Source organism: Anguilla anguilla, chromosome 3, assembly GCF_013347855.1.
Source record: "Anguilla anguilla isolate fAngAng1 chromosome 3, fAngAng1.pri, whole genome shotgun sequence".
In the NCBI taxonomy this organism is placed as follows: domain Eukaryota; kingdom Metazoa; phylum Chordata; class Actinopteri; order Anguilliformes; family Anguillidae; genus Anguilla; species Anguilla anguilla.
Window position 1 is genome coordinate 42,543,733 of NC_049203.1, and position 13,351 is coordinate 42,557,083.

Below are 13,351 nucleotides of genomic sequence, written 5' to 3' on the forward strand. Positions count from 1 at the left end.
TTAAACTCACAATGCCTCTAGGGAAAGTAAAATATATCTCATAAAAAACACGTTTTCAACGTACAAAAATGCCAAGTTACTCACACATAGCCTACAAGACATACACCGTCAATAACTCATTCATTCAGACTGCCAAAATCCAGGCCTGCCATTAAAAGTATTGATATCAAAATGACGCCAAGTTACGGTACTACAAACAATATAGGCTATCTTGCCTCACCGAAATTTAATAACATGTATTCCAAAGCAATGCTACCCAATATTTCCTCAATTCTTTCAAGTCACTTGGCCCTGTGTGTATATAAGCGTGCAGTACATGGACAGGCCAAACATATGTGTGGATGGCTTTCTCACAGTCACGATTGATTGAATTAGCTAGATATGTCCAATTTGTATTGGTATGTATGTATTTTTGTGCCCAGCCTTTCTGTTGCGTGAATGATTGTATGTTTCTTGGTATAAATGTCTGTTCGTAAATGTGAATGTAACATGCTGCGAGGGAAATGTCCCCATGGGGATAAAGAAGTTCTCTATGTATGTATGTAGGCTACAATATGTATTTTACATGTATTTATTGTACATTGCAAATATACAATCACTTGTACATTTACTCAAATTCAGTTCAGAAGCAAGTATAAACATGTTTTCTGGAGAAATGTGCTTCCTGTAGTGACTGACCAGCAGTTTTCTATATGAATTTCAATGTGTTCCATGAGGCAATACGAAATATTTGACACTTTGGTCTGACACAAAGTTTGCATGACATTGTAATATGGTAAGATTACAAAACACAGGGCCAAGTGACTTGAAAGAATTGAGGAAATATTGGGTAGCATTGCTTTGGAATACATGTTATTAAATTTCGGTGAGGCAAGATAGCCTATAGGCTATTGTTTGTAGTACCGTAACTTGGCGTCATTTTGATATCAATACTTTTAATGGCAGGCCTGGATTTTGGCAGTCTGAATGAATGAGTTATTGACGGTGTATGTCTTTGTATGTGTGAGTAACGGCGGGTAGATATGGTGCAAAAGCAATAATTGATAAGTAGTAGACAATTATTAGTGAGGGTCGAAGCAGGTTAAAGGAGTAACATGGTGGTTGAACGTGACACTTCCCAGTTGTCTTTAGGCAACAACAAAACAAATGTGCATATTTTTTTTTATTATTCAGTCATTTTCAAATGACATATTTAATACTTTACTCATTGTGTTTCTTCAATGTCTTTAAAGAAAGGTGTTTCTAGCTGGGTTTGAACCTACGACCCCATGTTCCCAAGACTGTAACCTTGCCCACTAGGCCACAGGCAGACTAGCTGTTTAAACTGGAAATGTTTCAGAGTAAAAAGGTATGGGTATTTTGCGTGTGTATGCGCGTTTTTGATTGGGTCGTGTAGGTGAAGATTTGGCTGGTGTCAGTGAAATATCCAATGGGGAGACATGTTGTTAGTGGGAGAGGCGGCAGGAAAAATAAGAATGAGAAGAAGAAGAAGAAGAAGAAGAAAGAGAAGAAGAAGAAGGAGAAAACGCGAAATCCCCTTAGTTTGGGGCTTGATTGTGTGGACATGTGAAGTTGTTTATGAATTCTGTCTGTTGAAATGGGGTCAGAATGTACAGAATTTAATGTTTTTAAGGGCTGAGTGTCTGTGGCTGTTGTGGTTATTTCTGTGGGGAACCCTGAAATGAAAAGTGCCAAACTCTCGGTGCTGTATAGGTATGGGGCATGCCCCCGCCAAGGCGTAACTTGGCAGGATGGCATACCTGTGTTTGCCAATGTTTACCTCCCCCATCACCAATCTGTTTTTCATGGGAAAAAACTGGGTTAGAGTCTATCTGCTTAATGCCTAAATGTATATGTAATGTCTTAAAAGGTCACACCATTATAGTCTGTAGTGGCTATTGGATAATAGCTTAGGTGATGGGTTCTCAGTTAGAGGGTAATGAATTTAGCGTGGCCTTGGGGATTGTGATCTTTGTATAGCTTGACTTTTGTGTACAATGGTCCCTTTACTCTCATCCTACCAAACAAACACAATCTGGGTAAACAGTGGAAGAGGTCTCTTGCCTGTATCAACCCCCCTATCAGTGATGTCCTGATGAGCCACCCACTCAGGTCTCCAGTATAAAAGCCCGGTCAATCTCCAGATCAGGCACCTTTTCCTGCTCTCTCCGCTCCAGTTTCTGGACCCAGAGGACACTCAGCATGAGGCTGCTCGCTCGCTCGCTGTGCCTGCTCCTGTGTCTGGCCCTCAGCTGTGCTACCCCAGTGTGAGTACCACCGCATCTCCAGGCTCTCACACAGACTCTCTGTGTCCTGGATTTAATCACATTTTGTCCTAAACTTTGGGCTGAATCCAAACAACATTTAGGCTTGTCCTTATCTCTGGATTCAATCAACATTTTGTCCTTTAAAAAGTGAATGTAAGTGTTGATTTGTTTCTTGTCAAAAGCAGTCCAACAAACACTAGAGTTAACTGGATAAAACTGACACAAGCAGTGTATTTGCATCTGAGTGATTGCATAGTAGCTGAGCATGGTTAGAATTGGCATAGGTATGAAGTACATGTACATTCTTGCATTGTTCCTTGAACAATAAATGAAACAAGCCATTTTCACAATTGCATGCATTTTGATATGGGAACCTGGTGAAGCCCAGTTTGGTCAAAGCCCTTCAATAGACATTGTTTTGAGAACAATGTCGTGAGGTGCGGGTATTTATGTTTTTCTTCAAATCCAAGATACGGTGCTGGTGTTGCATCCTGAAACAACGTGTTAGATTTTATCCTGATTTGCTGTAGTAAAAATATACAAAATGTCAGATATAACAGGCGCTCAGTAATGAAACCAACATTGAGCAGATAGGCCGAATGCACTGGAAAAAACTCACTGTGGCGGAAATGATGGAGCCTCATAGATCCCAAAATTCAGAAAAATATCACTTTCTTCTCTTCACAGGCAACAGGAGATCATGATGGCGGGTGAGTGTGGACAGGGGTATCCCTACCTGACTGGATTAGTGACATCTCACATACACACTAATGCACACACGCAGTAGTATTCCTCTTGAATATTATTATTTGATCTCTTCATGGTTCTTAAGTCATTTTAATGGTGCGATAAAAAACGTATGGGGATGAGGGAGTTGCTTTCTGCCGAGATGTCCCTTCTGTAAATCTATTGGCCACAAGAGGGAGCCTGTGCTCCTTTCTTTGCCAAACAATTCTCACAGAATGCTTCTCACGGTACATGCAATAGCTGACTGATCATATATGTAATGCATGATTTGAAATGAACGTGAACCACCTCACCCAAAACTGTCACCTATGTCCCAGAAATAACAAATATTGCTTTCCCTTGCAATTGAGGCGGTCAGACTAAATACCTCAAAGGCATTGATATTTCCACAGAGTGCAGCGATGCAGACGTAGTGGTACGGTTAGGGTGCACACCGACATATATGACATCCAAAAAACATGACAATAAGAAAAAGAAAAAAAAAGTGTGGATAACCATAAATCTGACCTGCTCTTACAGACCACCATGAGGGCCACCATGATGCCCTGCCTGACCGCTGCGAAGGCATCGAGTTTGACGCCATTGCCCCTGACGAGAAAGGCATCATCTACTTCTTCAAAGGTACCAAGATAAAAACCCTTACACTGAGTCTGGCTATTATCACTGTCATCAGTGAATTTAACTTATATTCCCTGCACATGCCTGAGTAGTTTACTGCTCAGGGTATAAACATTTACATTAGTCTGCCCTTTTTTTAACTGTATTTTCTTTTTACATTCAATTGTGCTTGCTGTCTTTATTGTTGTCCGTAAGTGTTTTTTTTTGTTTCCAGTGCTCCTTATGAAGTGGTATGCACATCATGTTTGGAAAAGCTGATAGGGATAAAGTTAATAAAAAGCCTTTTTTTATTAACCCCTCTGATCTCAGATTGATCAGTAAAATGAAAATGAATTCCGAATGTAATGCGTGTTGTATTTTGTATTTCTGGTAGAAATGGTACTGGCCTCAGGTCTGTTGTCTGGTTTTTTCCAGGTCACTACCTGTGGAGGGGCTTCCGAGGACCTGCTGAGCTCTCCAATGGGACCTTCAACGAAATGGACGACGACCATCACCTCGGGCATGTGGACGCAGCCTTCCGCATGCACAGTGGGGATGACCCCGAAGACCATAGCCATGACCACATGTTCTTCTTCCTGGTACTGACCGCTAACTTCTTTCTTTGGTCAAACCTCCTTTTGGTACAATTCATTAACCTCTCTCCTTGTCCCTGTCTGTCCCTCTTCTTGATGTTTTATAAACTACCTCCTTCGTTGTCACCGTCCATCTCTCTCCTCTTCTTGGTTTCACAGTACATTCCACAAGGTGTCTCTAGCTTTTCAGCCCCCTCTTCTTGGCACATTTCATAAGCCCTTTTCTCTTCATGCTTCTTTGAGACCTTCTTGAGACCTAAATATTAGTAAAACTGAATGTCCGTTCATCATAAATGCATATTTAAAATAACAAATTGGGTTTTCAATCCATTACTGGGATTATATGAAATATGGTCTTGTTCTAAAAATGTATGTATACGCAAATGTAAAAATAGCTAACGGTGCAGTTTTATTACGTTGAGCTAAGGCTCAAAAACTCAAAATACCATAAACCCCTCTCTTTGCACTCACGCTGCAGAATGAAAAGGTCTTCAGCTACTCCAACCACACCCTGGAACCAGACTACCCGAAAGATATCAAGGATGTGTTCCCCGGGATTCCCGACCACCTGGATGCTGCCGTCGAGTGCCCCAAAGGGGAGTGTAAAACAGACTCAGTCATCTTCTTCAAGGGTGAGCGCAGACTCTCCACAAAAACATCCTGAGAAAACACACACTCAGCACTAAACATACAGTAAACCAATCCTCACTAAATTCATCATCTTCAAGGGCGAGCTCAACTGATACCGTCTAACAGAGCATGCACACTCATAATGCTAAACCGATGCTAACCCAACCCACGCTACAGTCATCTTATTCAGGGGTGAGCACACTCTCACTAAACTGCAAATACTCTTGCTCAGTTAGCAAAGTTCAATCATTGACTGGGCCACGGTGAAATGTTTCAGATAAGGATGGAAGAGCTTTTCTGGAAACGCACGAGAAATCATGGTTAAAATGTCACACAACAATGGCATAAGTTCACTATACCAACAATGGCATAAGTTCACTATACCTTGCTAACAGAAAACCAAAAGTACAAATTTTAAATAAATGTGGATTATATTCAGAACAAGGTCCAAAAACAGAAACATAAAACCACAAAATGTATGTCCTAAAATCATAAAAATTGCATTACCTCAAAATGTGGGGGTGCTATGGGGTAGGGATATGACCATTACTGATGTGCTTTTCTAATGGGTTTCATTTAAAAAAGCACATATGCATACATATACAACACGCAAGAACAAATTTTCACATTTAAAAAAAATATATATTTCAATTGGTTTTACCAACTTAAAAAAGGTGATATAATAAAATCTATTACCTTGACTGTAGATTGATCAACCGTTGAATTTAAACTAAAGCATGGTGCTGTTTGAATGGAATTTGTCAGGCCTGGATCCACATCTGTCCCTGGAGTAGATTTAACCAGCTGAGACAGGTCAATACTACCCAATGGAAAAAAAAGTAAAAACTGATCATGTGTTTTCCTCTCATTTCCTAGGAGACAAATTGTACTACTACGATATTAAAAACCATACAGTGGAGGAGAAGCAGTGGCCTCACCTGCCGCACTGCACCGCCGCACTTCGTTGGCTGAACCGCTACTACTGTTTCCATGGACACAACTTCACCAGGTTCCACCCATTAACAGGACACGTGGAACCGCGATACCCCAAGACTACCCATTACTACTTCACCAAGTGCAAGGAGGGTACGTGGACTGATTGTGTTGACGTTCATCGCTCACATATGGTTGCATGGCATGAGTACCTGGAGGCCCGCACATAAGGGGGGTAAAATGGGAAAGCTTTCAGTGGCCCTGTCACTGGACATGACCCTGTTGTGTACGCATGGTACGCACTGCATAGGGCCCTGCCTCATAAACACAGCCTGAAAAAACTCCCCAAATCGCCCCCATCCCCCCTTCCATGATCACAATCCAACCCCCATCCACCCCACCACCTCGGGCCACGAACGCCACCTCTCTGTTCCCACCCCCGTTTTGCTGTTAAGCATTCACAATCTCTCAGAGGGGGTGGGGGCCCCCAAAAGCTCAGGACAGCAGGAGCAGATCCTGTTGTGGCCCATATCCTGCATAGTAGCAAAAGTCTGTTTATCTGGCTTTATTTTGAGTGCCAAAACTTGCAATTTGATTCATTCTAGCAGGATTTTAGCTATTGTTTTTTTTTTTTTTTAATCAATGTTTGTGTTATCTTGAATTGCTTGAAACTGACTGTTGGTTCATAAGCAAAGTGACACTGATTTATCTGTCAAACTTGTTCATGGTACCATATGGTTAACTTGGTCACGCTCATAGTACAGTAAGAACACGCATAGTGTTCTACGATTAAACCTTATTGTCGTTCTGTAGGCCATAGTAGCGACACTGTAAATTGCACTGACCCTCACCTGGATGGCGTCGCTTCGGATGGCAAAGGAAAAATTTATGCCTTCAGAGGTGAGTTGCTGTTGCCTGTTCTTTCTTTCTCTCAATTAGAAACGGCCTCTCTCTTTCTTTGTCTCTCAAAGAAAAGATCTAGAGAGAAAGACATGATGGTTGGGAAATGGTTTCACACGCATTCGCATGAAGTAGTTGCTTGGCGATTTGCTGAATTGACCGAATAAACACACATTAAAACTTACCTGTGTCGGTCAGGTGAAATGTATTCGCATCTGGACTCCGATCACCATGGTTGGTACTCCTTCTCCATCGATGCCAACTGGAAGGAGGTGCACGGCGATGTGGATGCAGTCTTCTTCCATGATGGAAAGCTATATATAATCAAGGTGAGCTGGGTTAGAGACTACAATATCATCAGAAAGAGAGAGAGTGTGTGTATGTGTAGAAGTGGGTGTGTCTAGATCAGTGTATGTGTGTATGCATGTTTCTAAGCGCATGTGTGTGTGTGTTAGTGTGTGTCTGTCTGTTTATCTGAATGTGCTTCTAAGTATGTGTGGTAAATGTATCATAGTGGTAAAGCATTATTCATTGTCTGTTAATAGGATGATTCAGTTTACATCTACAAAAAGGAAGCACCGTACGCTCTTGTTGAGGGGTACCCCAAACCCCTGAAGGAGGAGTTGGGGATTGAAGGCCACGTGGATGCTGCTTTTGTCTGTCCAAATGAGCACACTGTGCACGTCATACAAGGTACCGACTTTTACTAGTACTCTCATCAGCGATCACTTCTCTGGCCATTAACAACTTTGCACACCTGTTCTTACCCACTCATTAACATTTACCTGGTGAACTTGACAGTGCAATCCACACCAGCCTGATACTGTAGTAAAACAGAATCTTAACAGAATCCCCCATAGTGCCATAGTGAAACACTAATACTACAGCTTCAAATAATAATAATAATAATAATAATAATAATAATATGTACAGTTTGATAAATATAAATGTGCAGTTTGAATACATTCTGGAAATTATATATATTATATAATTATATATGTAGTATAAGTGTTCTCTCCCTCTCTCTCCCTCTCTCTCCCTCTCTCTCTCTCTCTCTCTCTCTCTCTCTCTCTCGCCTCCTACAGGGCAACATATGAAGGATATTGACCTGTCAGCCACCCCACGGAATGTGACTAAGGACATTCCCCATCCATTCCCTAGAATTGATGCAGCTGCATGCTGTCCCCATGGGGTTAGGGTGTATGTGGGAACAGAGTACTTTGAATATAAGAGCCCCACGCTCATGGCCATGAGCAAAATGCAACCAGAAGCCCACAAAGTACCTATGGAAATGCTAGGGTGCTGAAACTAAGGCAGCAAACCCAGGCGAGAAAGGGAAGAGGGAGCCTTAGATATGAGGGGCGAATTTCAGGGAATATGGTTTCAATGAAAAGCCTCTCAAAAAGCCAGGTTGTGAATCAGATGGTACTGCTTTTCAGATCCCGAATGTCCGACTAGAGTTAGAGGACTTGGTCATGTCAAAAGCACACAGAAAAATCACATTCCTGCAGAATTACATTGAAGGACTTTGGCCTACAAAATATGTTCCTGCATGCACAAAAGCAGCCATTGTGTAACCTGACCAAAACTGATTCTTTCTATCTAACGGGTCTGTCTGCATAGGGAGTCACAGCAGATGAAAATGGGGAACGGTGGCAGTAACACACACACAATCACAGATGCTCACGCTCACTTACATACATACGCACACATGCTCAAACTCATGCACACACAACCACACACACACATGCACTCAGAGTAGTAGATTTATCGTGATGTGTAGGTTCTCCATGGCTCCAGCTCCCTCTTGACACTGTAACGCCCTTCATCCCACAGTTGCAATGTTTCCTGTCCACCTGGCCTATTGTATTTTCAAAGAAACTAATAAAATCTGAAAAATATATTGCATTCTATTTAATTTGTGCTATTTTTCTATGGAAACATGAATGTCTATTTGGTAACACTTTACAATTAGAGTACACAAACTAACATTAATGTAGTAGTTGACATTAGTTAATAATTTAAGAATACATTAACAACTGGCATGTGTCGTGTATTCAGTTAATAGTTAAATACATTAAAAATGGTTTATAAAAACATTACCATAAATTAGTTAATGCTTCATGAATACATTAACAACTCACTGGTACATGTTATGTGTACTCAGAGAATATTTAATACATACACTACATAACCAATAATATCTGGAGACCCCTTGTTCTGTTCTGAGGCTGTTTTTCCTGGTTTTGGCTAGGCCCCTTAGTTCCAGTAAAGGCAAATCTTAACGCTACAGCATTCAATCACATTCTAGATTATTCTGTGCTTCCCCAACAGTTTGGGCTCACAGCAAGGTCCAATTAGAAATGGTTCTGTCAAGAACGGTGTGGAAGAACTTGACTGGCCTGCACAGAGCCCTGACCTCAACCCCATCCAACACCTTTGGGATCAATTGGAAAGCCAACAGTGAGCCAGACCTAATCATCCAATCAGTGAATAACCTCACCAATGCTCTTCTGGTGGAATGGAAACATATCCCTGAAGCAATGCTTCAACATCTAGTATACAGTCGGTGAGGTGGTCCCTCTGCCCTTCCCCCGTGTCATTGATGCCACCATCTGTGGGCCCACTGGGGTGAAGGTGCTGATTGGGTCCCAATTCTATGAGTACAAGAGTCCCATGATCATGGTCACCAGCAAGGCCCTGCCTGAGCCCCGCAAGATATCCCAGGACCTGTTGGGTTGTGACCACTAAATGCAGAAGAGAAGAGCCACTGACATAGACACACACAAGCACACACAGACATGAAATGTACACCATCAGAGAGAAAGTCAGGAATAATTATATGTACTTGTCAAAATCTTTTTACAAAAAAATAAACAATGCAAACGGTTTGACCTCTCTGGAGTTGTTCACAAATATTACATTACATTACATTACAGGCATTTGGCAGACGCTCTTATCCAGAGCGACGTACAACAAAGTGTATAACCATAACCAGGAACAAGTATGACGAAACCCCTAGAGAGAAGTACCGGTCCAAGTGCAGGGAACAACCGCATAGTCCAACTTGGACCCTGAAGGTTAAACTGATTAACACTAACACAACGAGAACGGCAACAACGCAGTCTATGGAAAAAATACAAGCAGTAGTTAAGACAGTTAATGCACCTAAAGTCACCTACGAAACAGCTGCCTAGTTACAACCCTAAGCTTACAGTCATTTACAGGGGGGAAGGGAGGGATGGGGAGAGGTGCAGCCTGAAGAGGTGAGTCTTCAGTCGTCGTTTGAAATGGGTCAGTGTCTCAGCTGTTCTGACATCCACAGGGAGGTCATTCCACCATCGTGGGGCCAGAACAGACAGGAGACGTGTTCTGGAAGTGCAGGTGCGAAGAGGGGGAGGTGCTAGGCGTCCTGAGGTAGCAGAACGGAGGGATCTGGCTGGCATGTAGGGTTTGAATATCTTGTGGAGGTATGCTGGGGCTGATCCCTTGACTGCCTGGTATGCTAGGACCAATGTTTTAAATTTGATGCGAGCTATAACAGGCAGCCAGTGGAGGGTAGTGAGCAGGGGAGTGACGTGGGAGTGTCTGGGGAGGTTTAAGACCAGACGAGCCGCAGCATTCTGAATGAATAAAGCTAAACAACAACCAATCCATTTCCCCTCTGCCTCTTTATTTTGGGGTATTTAGAAATATTCGTGTGTATGTTTGTCCCATATTATGAATTCTGTGAACAGCTGAAATACTGTAAATACTCATCTAATTTCTATATGAATCAAAAGTGTGATGTGGTGCTAAAAATTCATTTAAATATGAATGGGACAAATTACAACAGAAAGTGAAAGCCAATACAGACTTTCCCTGTCTAAAATGGCATCACAAAAATCCCTTCTGATATGATCGCACAAAGCAGATTCATTCAGTGGAAGCTATAAAGACCATTGGGTGGATTCTAGTAAGTACTGAAACAAGAGATAAAACCCTGTGTGCCATTCAATCATGTGTACCCAGAGCCAAGGGTAATATTACTGGTTTGTTACTGTAGGCCAGGGGTGTCCAAACTTTTTGCAGAGAGGGCCAGATTTGGTGAGGTGAAAATGTGTAGGGGCCGACCATTCAGCTTGACATTCTTTGAACCATTAACATTAAATGCAAATGAACTATTTTATGAAATTTCTATTGCAAATGGCATACTTTTCATTTCTTCACACAGAACACAAATAAATCTAAAGAAGTTTTTATCAAAATCACTCTGCCTTTCATATTTGAAGACCACATAAAATGAAGAAAAAGTCTGTCTGGAAAAAAAAAACTTTCGAGAAGATTAAACATATCTAGGTTCATTTGAAACATTACATATTATTCACTATTAAATGCTCACTGTAAACTTCTAAATTCAAAACATGTGAATAGGAAAATAACACTAACAGTTATCTTATTCAGAAGTACAAAACATTGAGGGCTATATGAATCCTTGTATCACTCGTTCTTTCCTTTTTCAATTGACCATCAAAACTCAAAAAACGAAAATATGCTATTTGATTTTGAATCGGATATCAAAAACGAAAAAGGCCGTGTTTTTCATTATTTCAATTTTAGACTCGGATCAAAAATACGAAATGGAAAAACGGGCTGCCGGACCGCATTTGATTTTAATATTTAATTTGTCGGGTTTACGAGACCCGGTTTGATTGTCAATTGAAAAACAAAAGAACAAATGATACACGGACTGAAAAGACTCAGTGCATATTCAAAACTGTGGTTTTGATCATCACAAAAAAAAAATCAATTCACTGAGATTTTAGAATTTATTCACCTCAGAAGACTAAACAAATAACTTGCCTGCACTAATGTGAAGGGTGATACTGAGATCTCGTCTGCAGTAAATAGGCCAGGTCTGGCTCAAAAACAGTGGTTTTGATGCGCAAGATGTCACGCAGGTGAGAGTCACTTAGTCTCGTCCTCACGCGGTTCTTGTTAATGTTCATAACTGAGAATGTCTTCTCGCACAAGTATGTGGAGCCAAACATCTTAATATCAGATGAAATGTCTTCAATTCTCCGTACCACAGTGTTACGAGCCAGGCAAACATTGGCAAACTCATGCTTCTTCTCAGGACAAATTTTCTCCACCATTTTCATCACGCAGTCTTTAATAAATTCACCCTCAGTAAAAGGTTTGCAGTGCTTGGCAATCAGCGTTGCCACCTCGTAGCTCGCCTTTGTGGCATTTTCATTTGACTCACGGGCTCTTGTGAAAAAGCGCTGCTGTGCCGTTAAAACAGCTTCCAGTTGCTTAAATTTTTTGCCGCGTTCGTTCCCAGTTAGCTTGTCGTAGTTAGCATGTTTCGTCTGGTAGTGCCTCTTGATATTGAATTCCTTGAAAACAGCCACAGTCTCTTGGCAAATTAGGCAGACACAGTTGTTTCGTATTTCAGTGAAAAAATACTCCAATTTCCACTTGTCCTGGAAGCGGTGGCCCTCGCTGTCAACTTTCCTTTTTTTAGTTACAGTCGCCATTTTAGAAATGGGCTGGAAAGGATCACACAACGGTCACGCGGCGAGAGTGCGGCCACAGGTCTACTGCCATCTTCTGGTGAAATATAAAATAGCTTTTTTGTACGCGTGTATTTTATACTGTGGTCAACAGTGCTGGCGGGCCGCATATTATTGATTTTATGACAGAGGCTGCGGGCCGGTGGAAATTTGAACACGGGCCGCAATTGGCCCCCGGGCCGGACTTTGGACATGCCTGCTGTAGGCTAAGGATACGCAGTTAGGGTGCACACAGTTGGCCCACATGCCCTTATTTATTATACGACATGTTTTTACCTTTTTTGGTCATATATAAAATGCTGATGAATGCTGAGGTTTGTGGTTCTGAAGGGACTGGGTAAGACACGCCTCTCAAGGCAGAGAACTTCCGTACTTTGAGATCAGCTTTTACCACGGTACTTTCCTCTGCCTGATTGCAGTCATATTTTTTGTGCATTGAACAGAATGAAGTCCAGATAAGCAAGAGAAAGCTGCATTGCCCTGTGCCTGCCTTGACTACGCTGACCGCATGCCCTACTGTGGGTCAATGTTAACTGTGCTTTCACTGAACTGTCCCACAGGCAAGCATGTCACCAGTGAGACTCAGGATGTCTGCACCCCATAGTCACTTGCTTATACACTAGTGCTGTTGCAAGATACACATGGTGTTACTGTAGGCTACACAAGCCAGCACAAGCCAAAATAGATAGCATTTTCAGCCTCCTCCTATGTACAACTGTTAGAACAGAGGAAATGTTAAAACGTTATTTTGGAGTCAGATCATCAAGATAACATTAAATGAATCCCATTCTGGTAGCACGCGGTAAAACTACATGCATTACTTTGCCACTCAGATACTTCTGTTTGGTGTGGCTGAGGCGATTCTTACAATGGTAAGGTGGGTAAAGCAGGAATAGATGAAGTCCAAAAAACACTCCTGCAGCCTTGCTTTGTTTCACTTTTTACTGCCCATTTATTACATTGGCTGGTGTCAATGTTCAGTGGTTGTTGAATTCTTTTGGATTTTTTCCATTTATTTTTTCTACAGAATTTGTGGCTGCCTTTAATCCATCTCTGGCAGGGTGATGCCCACTGTGTTCCACCACAGAATACTCCAGGGCAAATGCAGTGCCTAGTCACAGAGAGTCAA

At 41.8% G+C, this 13,351-nt stretch overlaps 1 protein-coding gene across 1 annotated transcript; it reads left to right on the forward strand.

Moving 5' to 3' along the window:
* Positions 1-2,114: 2,114 nt before the first annotated feature.
* On the forward strand, positions 2,115-8,570 carry LOC118222221 (hemopexin-like). The gene is made up of 10 exons (XM_035407626.1): positions 2,115-2,267; positions 2,955-2,977; positions 3,534-3,635; positions 4,047-4,210; positions 4,683-4,836; positions 5,711-5,920; positions 6,581-6,667; positions 6,866-6,996; positions 7,213-7,360; positions 7,753-8,570. The coding sequence occupies exons 1-10, from the start codon at positions 2,203-2,205 to the stop codon at positions 7,971-7,973; spliced, it is 1,305 nt and encodes a 434-aa protein (XP_035263517.1). The 5' UTR covers positions 2,115-2,202; the 3' UTR covers positions 7,974-8,570.
* The last annotated feature ends 4,781 nt before the right edge of the window (positions 8,571-13,351 follow it).